Source organism: Gekko japonicus, unplaced genomic scaffold (assembly GCF_001447785.1).
Source record: "Gekko japonicus isolate JY-2015 unplaced genomic scaffold, Gekko_japonicus_V1.1 scaffold3394, whole genome shotgun sequence".
NCBI lineage: Eukaryota > Metazoa > Chordata > Lepidosauria > Squamata > Gekkonidae > Gekko > Gekko japonicus.
Window position 1 is genome coordinate 23268 of NW_015165340.1, and position 13358 is coordinate 36625.

The 13358-nt window shown below is 46.7% G+C and overlaps 1 protein-coding gene across 1 annotated transcript in view; it reads left to right on the forward strand.

The window, feature by feature from the left end:
• The first annotated feature begins 911 nt into the window (after positions 1-911).
• CEP170B (centrosomal protein 170B) overlaps positions 912-13358 on the forward strand; it is a 123918-nt gene continuing 111471 nt past the window's right edge. Inside the window, exon 1 of the mRNA XM_015410557.1 lies at positions 912-1041. Coding sequence (XP_015266043.1) covers positions 937-1041 — 105 coding nt within the window. The 5' untranslated portion in view covers positions 912-936. The remainder of the gene's footprint in view (positions 1042-13358) is intronic.

Here is a 13358-nt window from a genome sequence, read left to right on the forward strand (position 1 = left end):
CCTCTCCCTGCACGGTTATTATTTCTATTTCCGTATCGTTGTATCTGAGGAAGTGTGCGTGCACACGAAAGTTCATACCTTGAATAAAACCTTATTGGTCTTAAAGGTGCCACTGCACTCAAACTTTGTTGCACTGTTTTGAGTTCATTGAAGTCACTGAGTTTAGGAGGCTACTTGGGATATGCTGGTTCCGAGAACCTCAAGGGTGGGCCTTCCCAGGGAGGCACAGGTAGTTGCCGGGGGATCAAGAAACTTCTTTGTGATCCATCGGAATGTTACCTCGGCATGGAATCTAGGGACTGGTTTATTCGTACTACGGTATGCCCAGCCAGGGCCCTCTCTTTGCACGGAGGCAGCAGGTTTCTTGTGCTCTCAACATCTGTATTTCCTTCCTGCTTCTCCACAGTGTGCAGAGATAATGTTGTGTACTGTTCTCTTTTGGGGGAGTGCACGAATGGAGATTATCCTGACCCTCAGTCTATTAAGAACAGTATTGTCTACTCTGACTGGCAGCACCTCTCCAGGGTCTCAGACAGAGATATTTCCCATCACCTACTACCTGAGGCTTTTAACTGGAGATGTCAGGGATTGAACCTGGGACCTTCTGCGTGCTGATCAGCTGCTCTGCTGCTGAGTCACAACCCCTGCCCCATTCCACCTTGGTGGTGGACAGCAGGTTGTGCAGCTTTGAAAGCTCAGTGTGAACAAGAAGGGAACTGCTTCTTATGTGTATAAAGAGCTTGAGCCTTGATATCAATAGCGTTTTCCAAGACTGGTTTATCATTCTGGTTGGGTTCTGTCAGTTACAGTCGCTACACCTTTTCTTACCAGCTTGGCATGTTCTCATTTGACACAGCTGGCTTACACTTAAAAAAAAATTGTGTTTCTCTCTCTGTACTTTCAGGATGGTGGAAAGCTGAAGCACCAAACGCCAAAATGAGTGTGACGTCTTGGTTTTTGGTGAGCAGCACCGGCATTCGACACCGGCTACCCCGGGAGATGATCTTTGTTGGCAGAGAAGATTGCGAACTGATGCTCCAGGTAAATATGCCTCTCTTTAGCTCTTTTCTGGATGAGAGTGTGTGTTCAAAAGTGCTGCGCCACACAATATTGGCTTCTTGTAGTTTGAGTTTGGTTGTGGAACTCGCTGCTGCGCGGTGGGAGCTGTGCAGGTGGGGACATGGGGACATAGTGTTGTGTGCACCGTGACACCACTGCCAGAAAAAACCCGGAAGCAATATTGGCCAGCTCTAGGAATCCTGATGTTTTTGCTGTCGTGATGTTTTTGGTGATGTTAGTGCTGATTTTTGTCGTGATGTTTTTGCTGATGTTAGTGCTGATTTTTGATGTGATATTTTTGCTGATGTTAATGCTGATTTTTAATTATTATTTTTTTTGCCCCACCACTGCTCTGAGCGGTGGCAGACAACCAGGGCTGCCGGTGAGAGGTTTCCTGCTGTAGCGGGAGGTCTGGCAGCCCTATTGCCACAAGATGGGGTAGTTTTTGTCGTGATGTTTTTGCTGATGTTAATGCTGATTTTTTTTTTTGCCCCACCACTGTTCTGAGCGGTGGCAGGCAACCAGGACTGCCGGTGAGAGGCTTCCCGCTGTAGCGGGAGGTCTGGCAGCCCTATTGCCACAAGATGGGGTGGCAATCATTGGTTTAGATGGATTTTAAAAGGGATTAGACGGATTATGGAGGAGAGGTCTGGTATTGTCTGTGACAAACGGGACTAATGGGTTAAGAGGCAGACTGCCTTGGGTGGCCAGGGGCCCCAGAGCCCACGCTTGTGAGCGTCCTTTTGGCATCTGGTTGGCCAAGATGTAGTCCTGTATGGCATCTGGTTTTTTGGCCACTGTGTGACACAGAGTGTTGGACTGGATGGGCCATTGGCCTGATCCAGCATGGCTTCTCTTAACGTTCTTATGTCACATCCAGTAATGCTTCTCTTTGTGTTCTAAATCTAACCATAACTGGCACTGATAAGAGCAATTTAGTATGCTCAATTTATTTCAGTATCATTATCGCAGAAGGTTAGGGTTGCCGGCTCTCGGTTGGGAAATTCCTAGAGATTTGGGGGTGGACCCTGGGGAGGGTGGGGTTTGTGGAGGGGGAGGAACATTAGTGGGGTATAATGTCATACAGTCCATCCTCCAAAGCAACCATTTCCTCCAGGGGAAGTGATGTCTGTCATCTGCAGATCAGTTGTAATTGGGGGGGGGGGATCTCCTGGCCCCATCTGAAAATTGACAACCCAGAAGAAGGGTGATAAGACTTGGAGAGAGTGGCCCGGCTTACAGTTCATGCTCTTAGACCTGATTAAAGGGTTTCCTGGCATGAATGTTAAAGTCCCACAGCGGGCTTTGTACTTAAGTCAGGCTTCAGTCAGTGTGGTAGGCCGGCTTTTGATGTGATACGGCTGCAGTCCGATAGAGAGGGGGAAAGTCCTGCTTTGCGGGGAAGGCAAGGTACAAATCTGACAATAAATAAAATAAATAAATAAAAGTCCGCCTTATCAGGTGAGACAAAGGGAGGTAATCAAATTCACTCAAACAAGTGTTGTCCCTTAATCCCGCTAATTTCATTATGAACTGAGTTGAACAAAAGTGTTCTCTTTTTCAAATCTTAATTTTAACTGTTACAAGAGAGATCCCTAAGCATCTAGTTTCAATCATTTCAAAAGCACAATTCAGATTCCTTCAATCTTCATTTTCCCTTGCCCGGTCTCTTTCGCAGTTTATAAGGATTTTTAGGAGCTGCTGCTCCTTTCTTGGATAGAGTGTCCTCTCTGGAAGACCCAGGGTCCAGCTCGCCACGAGGTTCTCTTTAGTCTTCATGGCTAGTAGCCACTGATAGACCTCTTCTCCACGAATCTGTCTAATCCCTTTTTAAAGATGCCTGTGGCCATCGCTACATCCTCTGGCAGCGAATTCCACACTTTAATTTGCTTGATTTCTGTCATATACAGTATTAGAGGTTACTGTCTTTCACTTATAGTGGCTTTTTTTAGCCCTTGGATTTTTATTTCATGCTTTTATTTGGATTGGTTGCCTCAGGAAATGGTTAGCTTAAACATATGGAAATTTTAAACTTAATTTTGTTAATGGGGATGCAAGAAATTATCTATGCTTGCTGTACAAATCAGAAGTATTCGAAATACTTGTGAGGATTAAAGAGTATGCAGTGCTGAAGTTTAGGTAGCCATTAAGTAAGGTTAGTGGAAGACGGAATTTGTCTTATTTTGAAGGTTTAGGTTGGCTGCGCAGAGCTGATGTGGACCAAATCCTGTCACCCTTTGTGCGCCAGAAATTCAGTGCGTTTGCGTTGAGTGCCGTATTTAGAACTGGAAATGCTCCCAGACTTGTGGAGTTTGTACATGTCCCACGACTGTTCCAAGCATTCCGGCTAGCGCCAGAAGATCCAGCATTAATCATAGGTGCAACTGCCAAGGAGGAGAGTTTTAAAGGAAGATAGACTGATATTATTTATTTAGAATTTTTCCCCCCATGTTGCTTCTTCAGAGATCTGCTCGAAGCGACTTCCAGCTCCCCTCCCATACAGGTTTTCTCTTCCTTCAAATTGCTTTGGCTGATATATTTCTCTCATTTGGGAACCAAGACTGTAATCCTCAGAATGGGAGTAAGCCCCATTGAGTAGACCTAAATAGGATTGCACTCTTGGAAGTGGAGCATACAGAAATGTTTGCTGGAGCACACCAATGTGCTGCTGGAGGTGGGATCCCCAAACATTTGAGCCTGTGGGCACATTTGGGATTCTGTCACTGCCTGGTGGGTGCAGCCACAGCGTACCTTCAGTCACTCAGTGACAGCTGGTTGCCAGAACAACATTTTTAAACAACCTGCACAACCCATCAAATCTCCCAGCGGCCAATCAGAATCCTTGCTGGTCTTGCTCGCTTTCTAAAAACAGTTGGCGGGTGCCAGGAAAGGCGTTGGCGGATGCAGTCATGCCCACCGGCACCGTGTTGTGGGGAACCCTGTGTTAGAAGGACTGAAATGGGCTTTGCCCAAGAAAACCACTATGGGAAGAGCATCCACCTTTCTATGCCCTGTACAGCATTGGTTTCCCCATCTCTCTGGTCACTATCCTCCAGGGAGAAGTAGTAAGGAAACACTGTAATTTCCAGCTGCTTACAGCTGGGAGAAATCTCGGAAGTATCCGTTGCCTAGAGCAGGCCCGTAGCCAGGATTTTGTGGCTCGTGGGGCAAAAATGTTTCTGGTGGGGCTGTCATTTTTTTGCCATAATGAAGGGGGAGTGGTGCGCACCCCTCTCCCTCCCCTCCTGCAAAAAAAGGGCCCTTGAACTGATCTGCGGGGAGCATGTGGCCTGATCAGCTGGTAAAGGTAAAGGTAAAGGTTCCCTTGCTCGAAAGCCAGTCGAGTCCGACTCTGGGGTTGCGGTGCTCATCTCCGTTTCAAAGCCGAAGAGCCAGTGCTGTCCGAAGACGTTTCCGTGGTCCTGTGGCCGGCATGACTAAACAACAAGGTGCATGGAACGCTGTTACCTTCCCACCGAAGTGGTACCTATTTATCTACTTGCACTTTCTTGCTTTTGAACTGCTAGGTTGGCAGGAGCTGGAACTAGAGATGGGAGCTCACTCCATCGTGCGGCACCCAGGTCTCGAACTGCTGAACTACTGACCTTCCACAGCCTGCAGTTCAGCGTCTTAACCACTTGAGCCACCGCAGCTGGAGGGCCCTTTGAATCTTGTAGGAGGGGAGGGAGGGAGAGGGTCACGTTCCACCCACCTGCTTCTTCTCAAAAGCATTTAAAAGATCCCTTCAAATGCTTTTGGGAAGAAGCAGGGAGGCCCTTTAAGAAGCAAGGGGGCCCTTTAAGGAAGGGGGCGGAGTCCAAAATAGCCCCACTGTAGCTTCGGGCCAGGCCTAGAGAGCACAGTCTCATCTCTGAACCTTGACAGAGTGGGGAAAAGGGATAGAGGGAAACTGAAGAAATCTTACTTGGGTGCTTCCACATTAGATATACTTCCCATTGTTTGGCAGTAGATCAAGATAATGTACGTGTGTCTTTTTTGAGTGTCCAAATGCTATATTTTTTAATCCTGAAACCAAAGCTGTCTTTTTTGGTATTAAAAGTCTAGGGCGTACTGTTGTAGTAGTTACTCTGTGATTAGATGCTTCATGAGTTGGCTCTATGTTGTGGGAGCACACTGTTAGTAAACATGATAACTGGATGTCGGAAACTCAGATTTGGGGTCCGGAGCAGATTCCTTTTCAGAAAGAGCGTCTACGTTGCGTCATGCATTGGTTTTTGTCCTGTCTGGTAGTGAGAAATCAGTGTTCCCTCTAAGCTGAGTTCGTGTGAGCTAGCTCACAGTTTTTTAGCCTCTGGCTCACACATTTTTGTTTTAGCTCAGGAAGGACGGCTCCAGACCAAACTAATTTGTGCAGTAGCCAGAGCACTTGCTCACAACTTTTAATGCCAGTAGCTCACAAAGTAGAATTTTTGCTCACAAGACTCCACAGCTTAGAGGGAGCATTGGCTGAGAATAAGCATGATTTCATGTGCAGTACTTTTTCGTGGTAAATAATGTGCTGTTGGCAGGGCATGCCCAAAGCTATTTGTGCTCTGATCATAGCTAGACTATTACAACTTGCAGTATGCTGTGCTGCCTTTGAAGACTGTTCAGCTGGTGTTGCAGATCTGAAAGTCACTGTTCTACAGAAAAACTTTGAAAGGAATGTACAGTGTGAAAGTGCTGGATTAGAATGTACCAAGAAACTAAAGACCCTCTGTCATCCAGGCTTAAACAAAGACTTGGGTTTCCTCACTTTTCTATTAACCCTACAAGATCCTCTTTAATAATATCAGTAGACTGTTCATAACATGTTGTATCATGCCATATGCCTGTACTAATGTTGGTCAATTAGGCTTCAGGCTGTCTTCCTTAAGTAGTTTTTTTACTCTACTTTATTATCCTTTTGCTTACTTTTTTTTTTTTTTAATAAGGAAACCAAAATGGTTTAATTTTGCAGTGCTGACACAACGCAAGTCCTTTTCCTTATCTTCACTGCATATGAGAGAGGCTAGAAAATGTGACCCCTCTCACCTTCCTTTAAACTACACAAGTGGTTCTAGTCCCCACCAATGTTCCCTCTAAGCTGTGGAGTCTTGTGAGCAAAAATTCTGCTTTGTGAGCTACTGGCATAAAAGTTGTGAGCAAGTGATTTGGCTACTGCATAAATCAGTTTGCTCTGGAGCCATCCTCCCTGAGCTGAGACAAAAATCTGTGAGCTGGAGGCGAAAAACTGTGAGCTAACTCACACTAACTCAGCTTAGAGGGAACACTGGTCCCCACATAGAGAGTCTGTCCTGATTTTTTGTACTAGGTCTCTCTTAGCTCAACTCCTTCCCCCCTCCCCTTCTGACATTTTCTATAAAAATGGGGGAAATGATTTTGTTTCTTTCCATTGTATCTTATGAAGTGGGCTCTGACTTACGAAAAGCTTACGTTGGAATAAGCATTGCTATTCTTTAAGGTGCCATGGGACGTTGATTTTTCATTGTGCGGGTAATTATCGACAGGCAAAAACCGGTTTGGACTGCATCAGGCCCATACGATCCATTGACTCTGATGTATGAATGGTGTAACTGCTTAGGATCGCACTGCAAAAGAGTTACGCTTATCAGATCCGAGGGACGATTTAAAGTGCTGGTTGTGATCTTTAAAGCCTTAGGGTAAGCATCCCTTTTGTTACGGTGTTCCCTAAATAGTTTGGGACCACTCTAACAAAAGGGATGCTTACTTCCATGTATTAATTATTTCTGAGTAATGTTTTGCCGCCCTGTCTTGGATAGCCCAGGCTAACCCAATATCATCAGATCTCAGAAGCGAAGGAGGTTTGGCCCTGGTCTGTGTTTGGATGGGAGAGACCACCAATGTTCCCTCTAAGCTGCAGAGTCTTGTGAGCAAGAATTCTCCTTTGTGAGCTACTGGCATTAAAGTTGTGAGCGAGCGACTTGACTACCGCATAAACTAGTTTGCTCTGGAGCCCTCCTTCCTGGGCTGAGACAAAAACGTGTGAGCTGGAGGCTAAAAAACTGTGAGCTGGCTCACACTAACTCAGCTTAGAGGGAACACTGGAGACCACCAAGGAAGTCCAGGCTCACGATGCAGAGGCAGGCAAAGGCAAACCACTTCTGAACACCTCTTTGCCTTGAAAAGCCCATGGCGTTGCTGCAAGTTGGCTGTGACGATGGGGGGGGGGGAGGAAATTTGCTCTTACTTTTCTCCTTGGGTAATGTTTTTTATGCGTTCAGTGTGAGGATTATTCCTTCCCTTGTGCAATTTAGGAAACAGCACAAGGCAGGAACTTTTCACACCGGCCCTTTGGCTGGACATCGGTCTTTCCCGACTCTCTGGGTTCACGGTGATGTTTTCTGTTATTTACTGAACATGGAATGTTACTTGCATGGACGGCTTCAAGAGGGAACTGGATAAACATATGGAGCAGAGGTCCATCAGTGGCTATTAGCCACAAGGTATAGATAGGAACTCTCAGGCTGGGGCAAGTGATGCTCTGCATTCTTGGTGCTTCTAGTGGGAGGGCTTCTAGTGTCCTGGCCCCACTGGTGGACCCCCTGATGGCACCTGGTATTTCTGGCCACTGTGTGGCACAGAGTGTTGAACGGGATGGGCCTTTGGCCTGACCCAACATTGGCGTCTCTTATGTTCTCTTATGTTCTTATGCCCCAAGTGACTAGGCAAATGGGTAATCACAAGCCTTTGGCACCCAGTGGATGCTGGAAGAAGCCTGTGTGTGGTGCTCTCCCCAAACTGTACAAGCCGCTTACGCCATGGCTGCCGAACTCCCGGGGGGGGGGAAGATAGGGGATGCCCCACACTGAGCTCCGGTTGCTTGCTGCCATTCCAAACAGTTGTAAGGGGATTGTTTTTAAACATCGGTGTCGCCGACATGATGATGTCACTTCTGGCGGAAACCTGGAAGTGACAACAGGTAACTCTATGAATCGCTCGGAGCTCTATGGTTTCCTCCAGAAGTGGCATTATCTCACTGGGGGCACTACCCCTCCCACGTCCCTGCCCCTGCCCCAAACCCTTAAGCACACTTATGTTTGGGGAAGGGATCCACACATTTCAATTGATGCTAGAAACCAGCTGTTATTTGTGGTAGCCCCTGACTTTGGCTCTCCTCTGAACCCTCTAGCATGTGCAGAAAGGGTCCTAAGGAGAGGCTGACCTGGCCATTCACTCGGTACCCATCTTCAGAGATGTTAAAATACCACTTGACTGTGTGTGGGAAGGTGGGTGGACATACCTGCATTGCCATGCGCTACTGGCTAACAGACTCCTTCAAGCAAAGTTCTTGTCCGGTGTTGTATGAGAGCGAGGCCCCCCCTGGATTTTGGCAGTTCCATGCGGGCAGCGAAAACAGGCAGGCCTTGCAAGCCCTTTTGGGCTACCAGGTATGGATAATGATGGAAGGATAACCAAAGAGAGATCACGGGATAAGTAGAAAATAGTCAGTGGCAACCGTGATGTATTTGCAAAGGGAATTTCGCGCTCTTATAGATTTTCAAAAAATAGATCAATATTAATACTAATGCATTTCTGTACATTCATACAAGAATGAACATCAAAAAGTGATCCCACAATGTCGATGAGCACAGTCCAATAATCTACAGTCCTTACAATCAGTAAATCTTCTTTGTGTCTTTCTTGTACTAATATTGGATTGGAGGCAAATAGCAGAAAGGTCACGAATCTGCAGACAGGCTTGCTCCGACACCTGTTTCATAAGCCTTCTTCAGAGCAGAATGCGTGTGGACCCAGTGAATCCTTTCCTACTCAGCATTCATCTCTGCGTGCCCTCTCTCTGCATAATGCTTACACTCAGTGAAATCTTCTCTCATCCAGCTTTCCCTCTGTACGCTTTCTCTCAAAGACTTGAATCGTTCCAGGTATGGCTGCTGGTCTGCATTTGGCCACCTTGTGCAATGACTGGTGTATCATAAACGTGACTGGTTTGGTAATTAAAGGTAGTAAAGAACATAAGAGAAGCCATGTTGGATCAGGCCAATGGCCCATCCAGTCCAACACTCTGTGTCACACAGTGGTCCAAACCCAGGTAGGGTAGCTGTGTTGGTCTGCAGTGTTACAGATTATAGTCCAGTAGCACCTTAGTGACCAACAAAAGACTTTTGGATTATAAGCTTTTGAGAGTCAAAGCTCCCTTTGTCAAACATGAGTAGTACCCATGTCCGATGAAAGGAGCTTTAACCCTTGAAAGCTTGTACCCCGAAAATCTTTTTGTTCTCTAAGGTGCTACTGGACTGGAATCTAATGGTATTAAAGGAGAGCCAGTTTGGTGTAATAGTTAAGAGCGCAGACTCTAATCTGGGAGAACCGGGTTTCATTCTCCAGTCCTCCACATGCAGCTGCTGGTGTGACCTTGGGTCAGTCACAGTTCTCTCAGAGCTGTTCTCTCAAGGGCAGTTCTCTCAGAGCTCTCTCAGCCCCACCTACCTCGCAGGGCGTCTGTTGTGGGGAGGGGAAGGGAAAGGAGACTGTAAGCTGCTCTGAGACTCTGAGTGAAGGGCGGGGTATAAATCCAATCTCTTCTTCTTGTGCTAGTCCCGAATTCTGCTTCTTATAACAGCCAAGTAATCCGATGCGTCATTCTATTATTATGACCCTTCACATTATGAAACAACATGAGCACCCAAACTGACTACGGGAGATTGGATATATTTAATATAAATTTGGTACATTTAATATAAATTTGGCGATTTGCCCAAAAAAATTCTGATTTTATTTTCATTTTTAATGTAAAATTGGTTATTTGCCCAGGAATCCAGTTGAGTCAGTTTTTCCCGTTTCCGTTTTTTTGCTGCTGTTCAAATATTTTCCTAATATTTTCCTAATATATATATTTACCTGGTTTTACTTTCATTTTTAATATTAATCTTTTTTTTTAACTGGCTGGCGGGGAAACCCCACCCCCAAATGGGGGGTGATGATGTCACTTCCAGGTGAATGTCATTGTGCTGGGAACATCGCACAGCAACGCTCTGGTTTTTTAGCAAACTCTATGGTTTTGAAGGCAAAAACCATAGAGGTTTGACCCCTTTGAAGGCAAAAACCATAGAGTTTTGCCCCCAAAACCAGAGTATCGATGACGTCACGTCCAGGTGACATCCTTTTCACCCTGGAACGCCCCCCAAATCCCCCCCACTGTGACAGCGAGGGGACCTGGCTGGCAACCCTAGAAAGCTCTCTGCATATGAGACTCTGAAGAGTAGGGTCGCCAGCTCTGTGTTGGGAAATACCTGGAGATTTTAGGAGTGGAGCCTGAGAAGGGTGGGGTTTGGGAAGTGAAAAGTGCTGAAGGGGTTTGGGAAGTGCTGAAGAGCTGCTGCCAGGTGGGATATAGTGCCGTAGACTCCACCTTCCAACAGAGCCGTTTTCTCTAGAGGAGCTGATCTCTGTAACCTTGGGGGGCAATTGTGATTCTGGGAGATCTGGAGACCGTCAACCCTGCTGAAGAGCTGCTGCCGGTCTGAGTAGACAGTGCTGACTTTGATGGACTGGTGGTCTGTTCAGTATAAGGCAGCTCCATGTGTTCCTTCTGACTGCCGGCAAATCTAGTTTGGCTAGCTTTTTGACATACCCATTGGACTATTGTACAATGATTTCAGGAGGTTCCTGCATTGGATACTGTGGGTTGGATCCAGCCTCTTTTTCTGCTGTTGAAAAAGGAGGGAGGCGTCCCCTTTGGCCACCCAAAAAGGGTAGGCTGGATATCTATCTATCTATCTATCTATCTATCTATCTATCTATCTATCTATCTATCTATCTATCTATCTATCATCTATTTTATTACTTCGATTTGATATACCGCCCTAACCCCCGTGGGGGTCTCTGGGCGGTTTACATGTGTGGTGCTAGTCACATTGAACCCTAACTAAGGCCACATTGATTCTATGGGTGGGGCTGCCTACCGGCACCCAGGTGGAGGCTGATGTCTCTTCAGCTCGGCTGTTCTTTTTTTCGGCTCCATTCCCGGCAGCTAGATGTTCTTTTCCTGGCGCTTAGGCAGTCAGGCGGTCTGATACACAGGTGACGTCCTCCTCCGGTCCGGCTGCGTTCTTCAGGCTCCGCCGCGCCCTTGGATGACGTCGCTGTGCCTCCGCCTCTGCTGACGACAGCCGCCTGCTGTTTCTGCCGCTGGCCACCAGGGATCACTCCTTTCGGCTCTTGCGACCGGCATGGACAAAAGCCGTAGGGGAATGGTGCTGTAGTAAGAGGGGCGGAATTGACTGAAATTGGGTGAAAAGGCTACCTTAATTGAGGCCTGTGTCTTTGGTGTCTAATATTAAGTGTGCTGCAGAGCTTTTGCCCGGACCTGGATGGTCCAGGCTGGCCCAGTCTTGCCAGCGCTTGGAAGCTAAGCAGAATCGACACTGGTTAGTACTTGGACGGGAGACCACCAAGGAAGTCCAGGGTTGCTATGCAGAGGCTGGCAATGGCAAATCACCTCTGAATGCCTCTTGCCTTGGAAACCCTGTGAGGGGTCTCCCTAAATCAGCTGCGACCTGACAGCAAAAACAACCTCCCCTCCCAAATCTTCTAAGCCAGACACCCACGGCTCTTGCGACCGGCATGGACAAAAGCCGTAGGGGAATGGTGCTGTAGTAAGAGGGGCGGAATTGACTGAAATTGGGTGAAAAGGCTACCTTAATTGAGGCCTGTGTCTTTGGTGTCTAATATTAAGTGTGCTGCAGAGCTTTTGCCCGGACCTGGATGGTCCAGGCTGGCCCAGTCTTGCCAGCGCTTGGAAGCTAAGCAGAATCGACACTGGTTAGTACTTGGACGGGAGACCACCAAGGAAGTCCAGGGTTGCTATGCAGAGGCTGGCAATGGCAAATCACCTCTGAATGCCTCTTGCCCTGAAAACCCTGTGAGGGGTCTTCCTAAGTCAGCTGCGACCTGACAGCAAAAACAAAAAAACCCCCCAAATCTTCAAAGCCAGACATCCAAATATTATTATTATTGTTGTTATTGTTGTTGTAGTAGTTATTGTTGTAGTTGTTGTAGTTGTTGTTGTTATTGTTGTTGTTATTTCTATTAGTATATAAACATCAAATTCAAATATAACATCAGTGCCTTTCCTATGATTTGCAGGAGGGGAAAAAAAGGTATCTGGGAATAAATGAACATTGCATTTATCCATATTGGATGTTCCTTTCAGTTTGCCCTTCAGGAAGTCTTGTGCATTCTGTCAATCAATGTCTACACTGCTGTCTGTCTGCCGTTAAGGTATAATTTTCCAGCTGATAGCGGCTTCTGTTTGGGGCTGGCGATAACTTTGAGCTCCCTCTCAGTCTAGAGTCTACTGGTGACTCTAGCTCAGAAATTAGCCATTCCTATAGAAAGAGGGGTTCTCTTGGCAGTCGTGGGTGCTGGCGTGTTATGTGCAATTGCACTCACTTCTGCTGCTCTTGCGATATTGAATAAAATGTACGTTTTATTTTGTTTGGATTGCTTGCGAGATGTTTTCCCTTCCTCCCGAATCCTTGAAAAGTTAAAAAAAAGTTACGGAATTAATGTGGTGCTATCAAAGTAATTTTTAAAAATGAAACTTTTTAGTAGATGAAATCTCTGGATGGCTCCCACTTAAATTGGATTATCTGCTTTACACACAGAAGGTTCCAGGTTCAGTCTCTGGCATCCCCAGGTGCCAGGGGATATGGAAGATTTTTGCCTGAGACCTTGGAGAGCTGTTGCCAGCCAGAGTAGGTAATACTGACCTTAACAGGCCAAGGGTCTGACTCAGTCTGTGTATTGGGGATTGCACAGAGGTGGAAGGAACAGGACCAGAGGATTCCTGCCTATGTTCCCTTCCTGTGCGGGAACAAGTTCCTGGTCAGCGCATGGACAGGCCGCCTGTATAAGGACCATACAAGGCAGCTTCTTGTGTTCGGTACTTCCCAGATCTGTGTTTCTGGATCTTCAGTGTCTTCCGAAACGGATTTCTAGTAGGGATGTAAAACATTAATCTAAATTGTTAAACAATAAGGATTCCTTTACTGTTTGAGTGCGTGTGTGAAGTGCTGTCAGGAACAAGAAGAGAAGAGATTGGATTTATACCCTGCCCTTCGATACCCAAAGGAGTCTCAGAGCGATTTACAATCTCCTTCCCCTTCCCCTCCCCACAACAGACACCCTGTGAGGCAGGTGGGGCTGAGAGGGCTCTTTCGAGAACTGCTCATGAGGGAACAGCTCTGAAAGAACGTGTGACTGACCCAAGGTCACACCAGCAGCTGCATGTGGAGGAGTGGGGAATCAAGCCC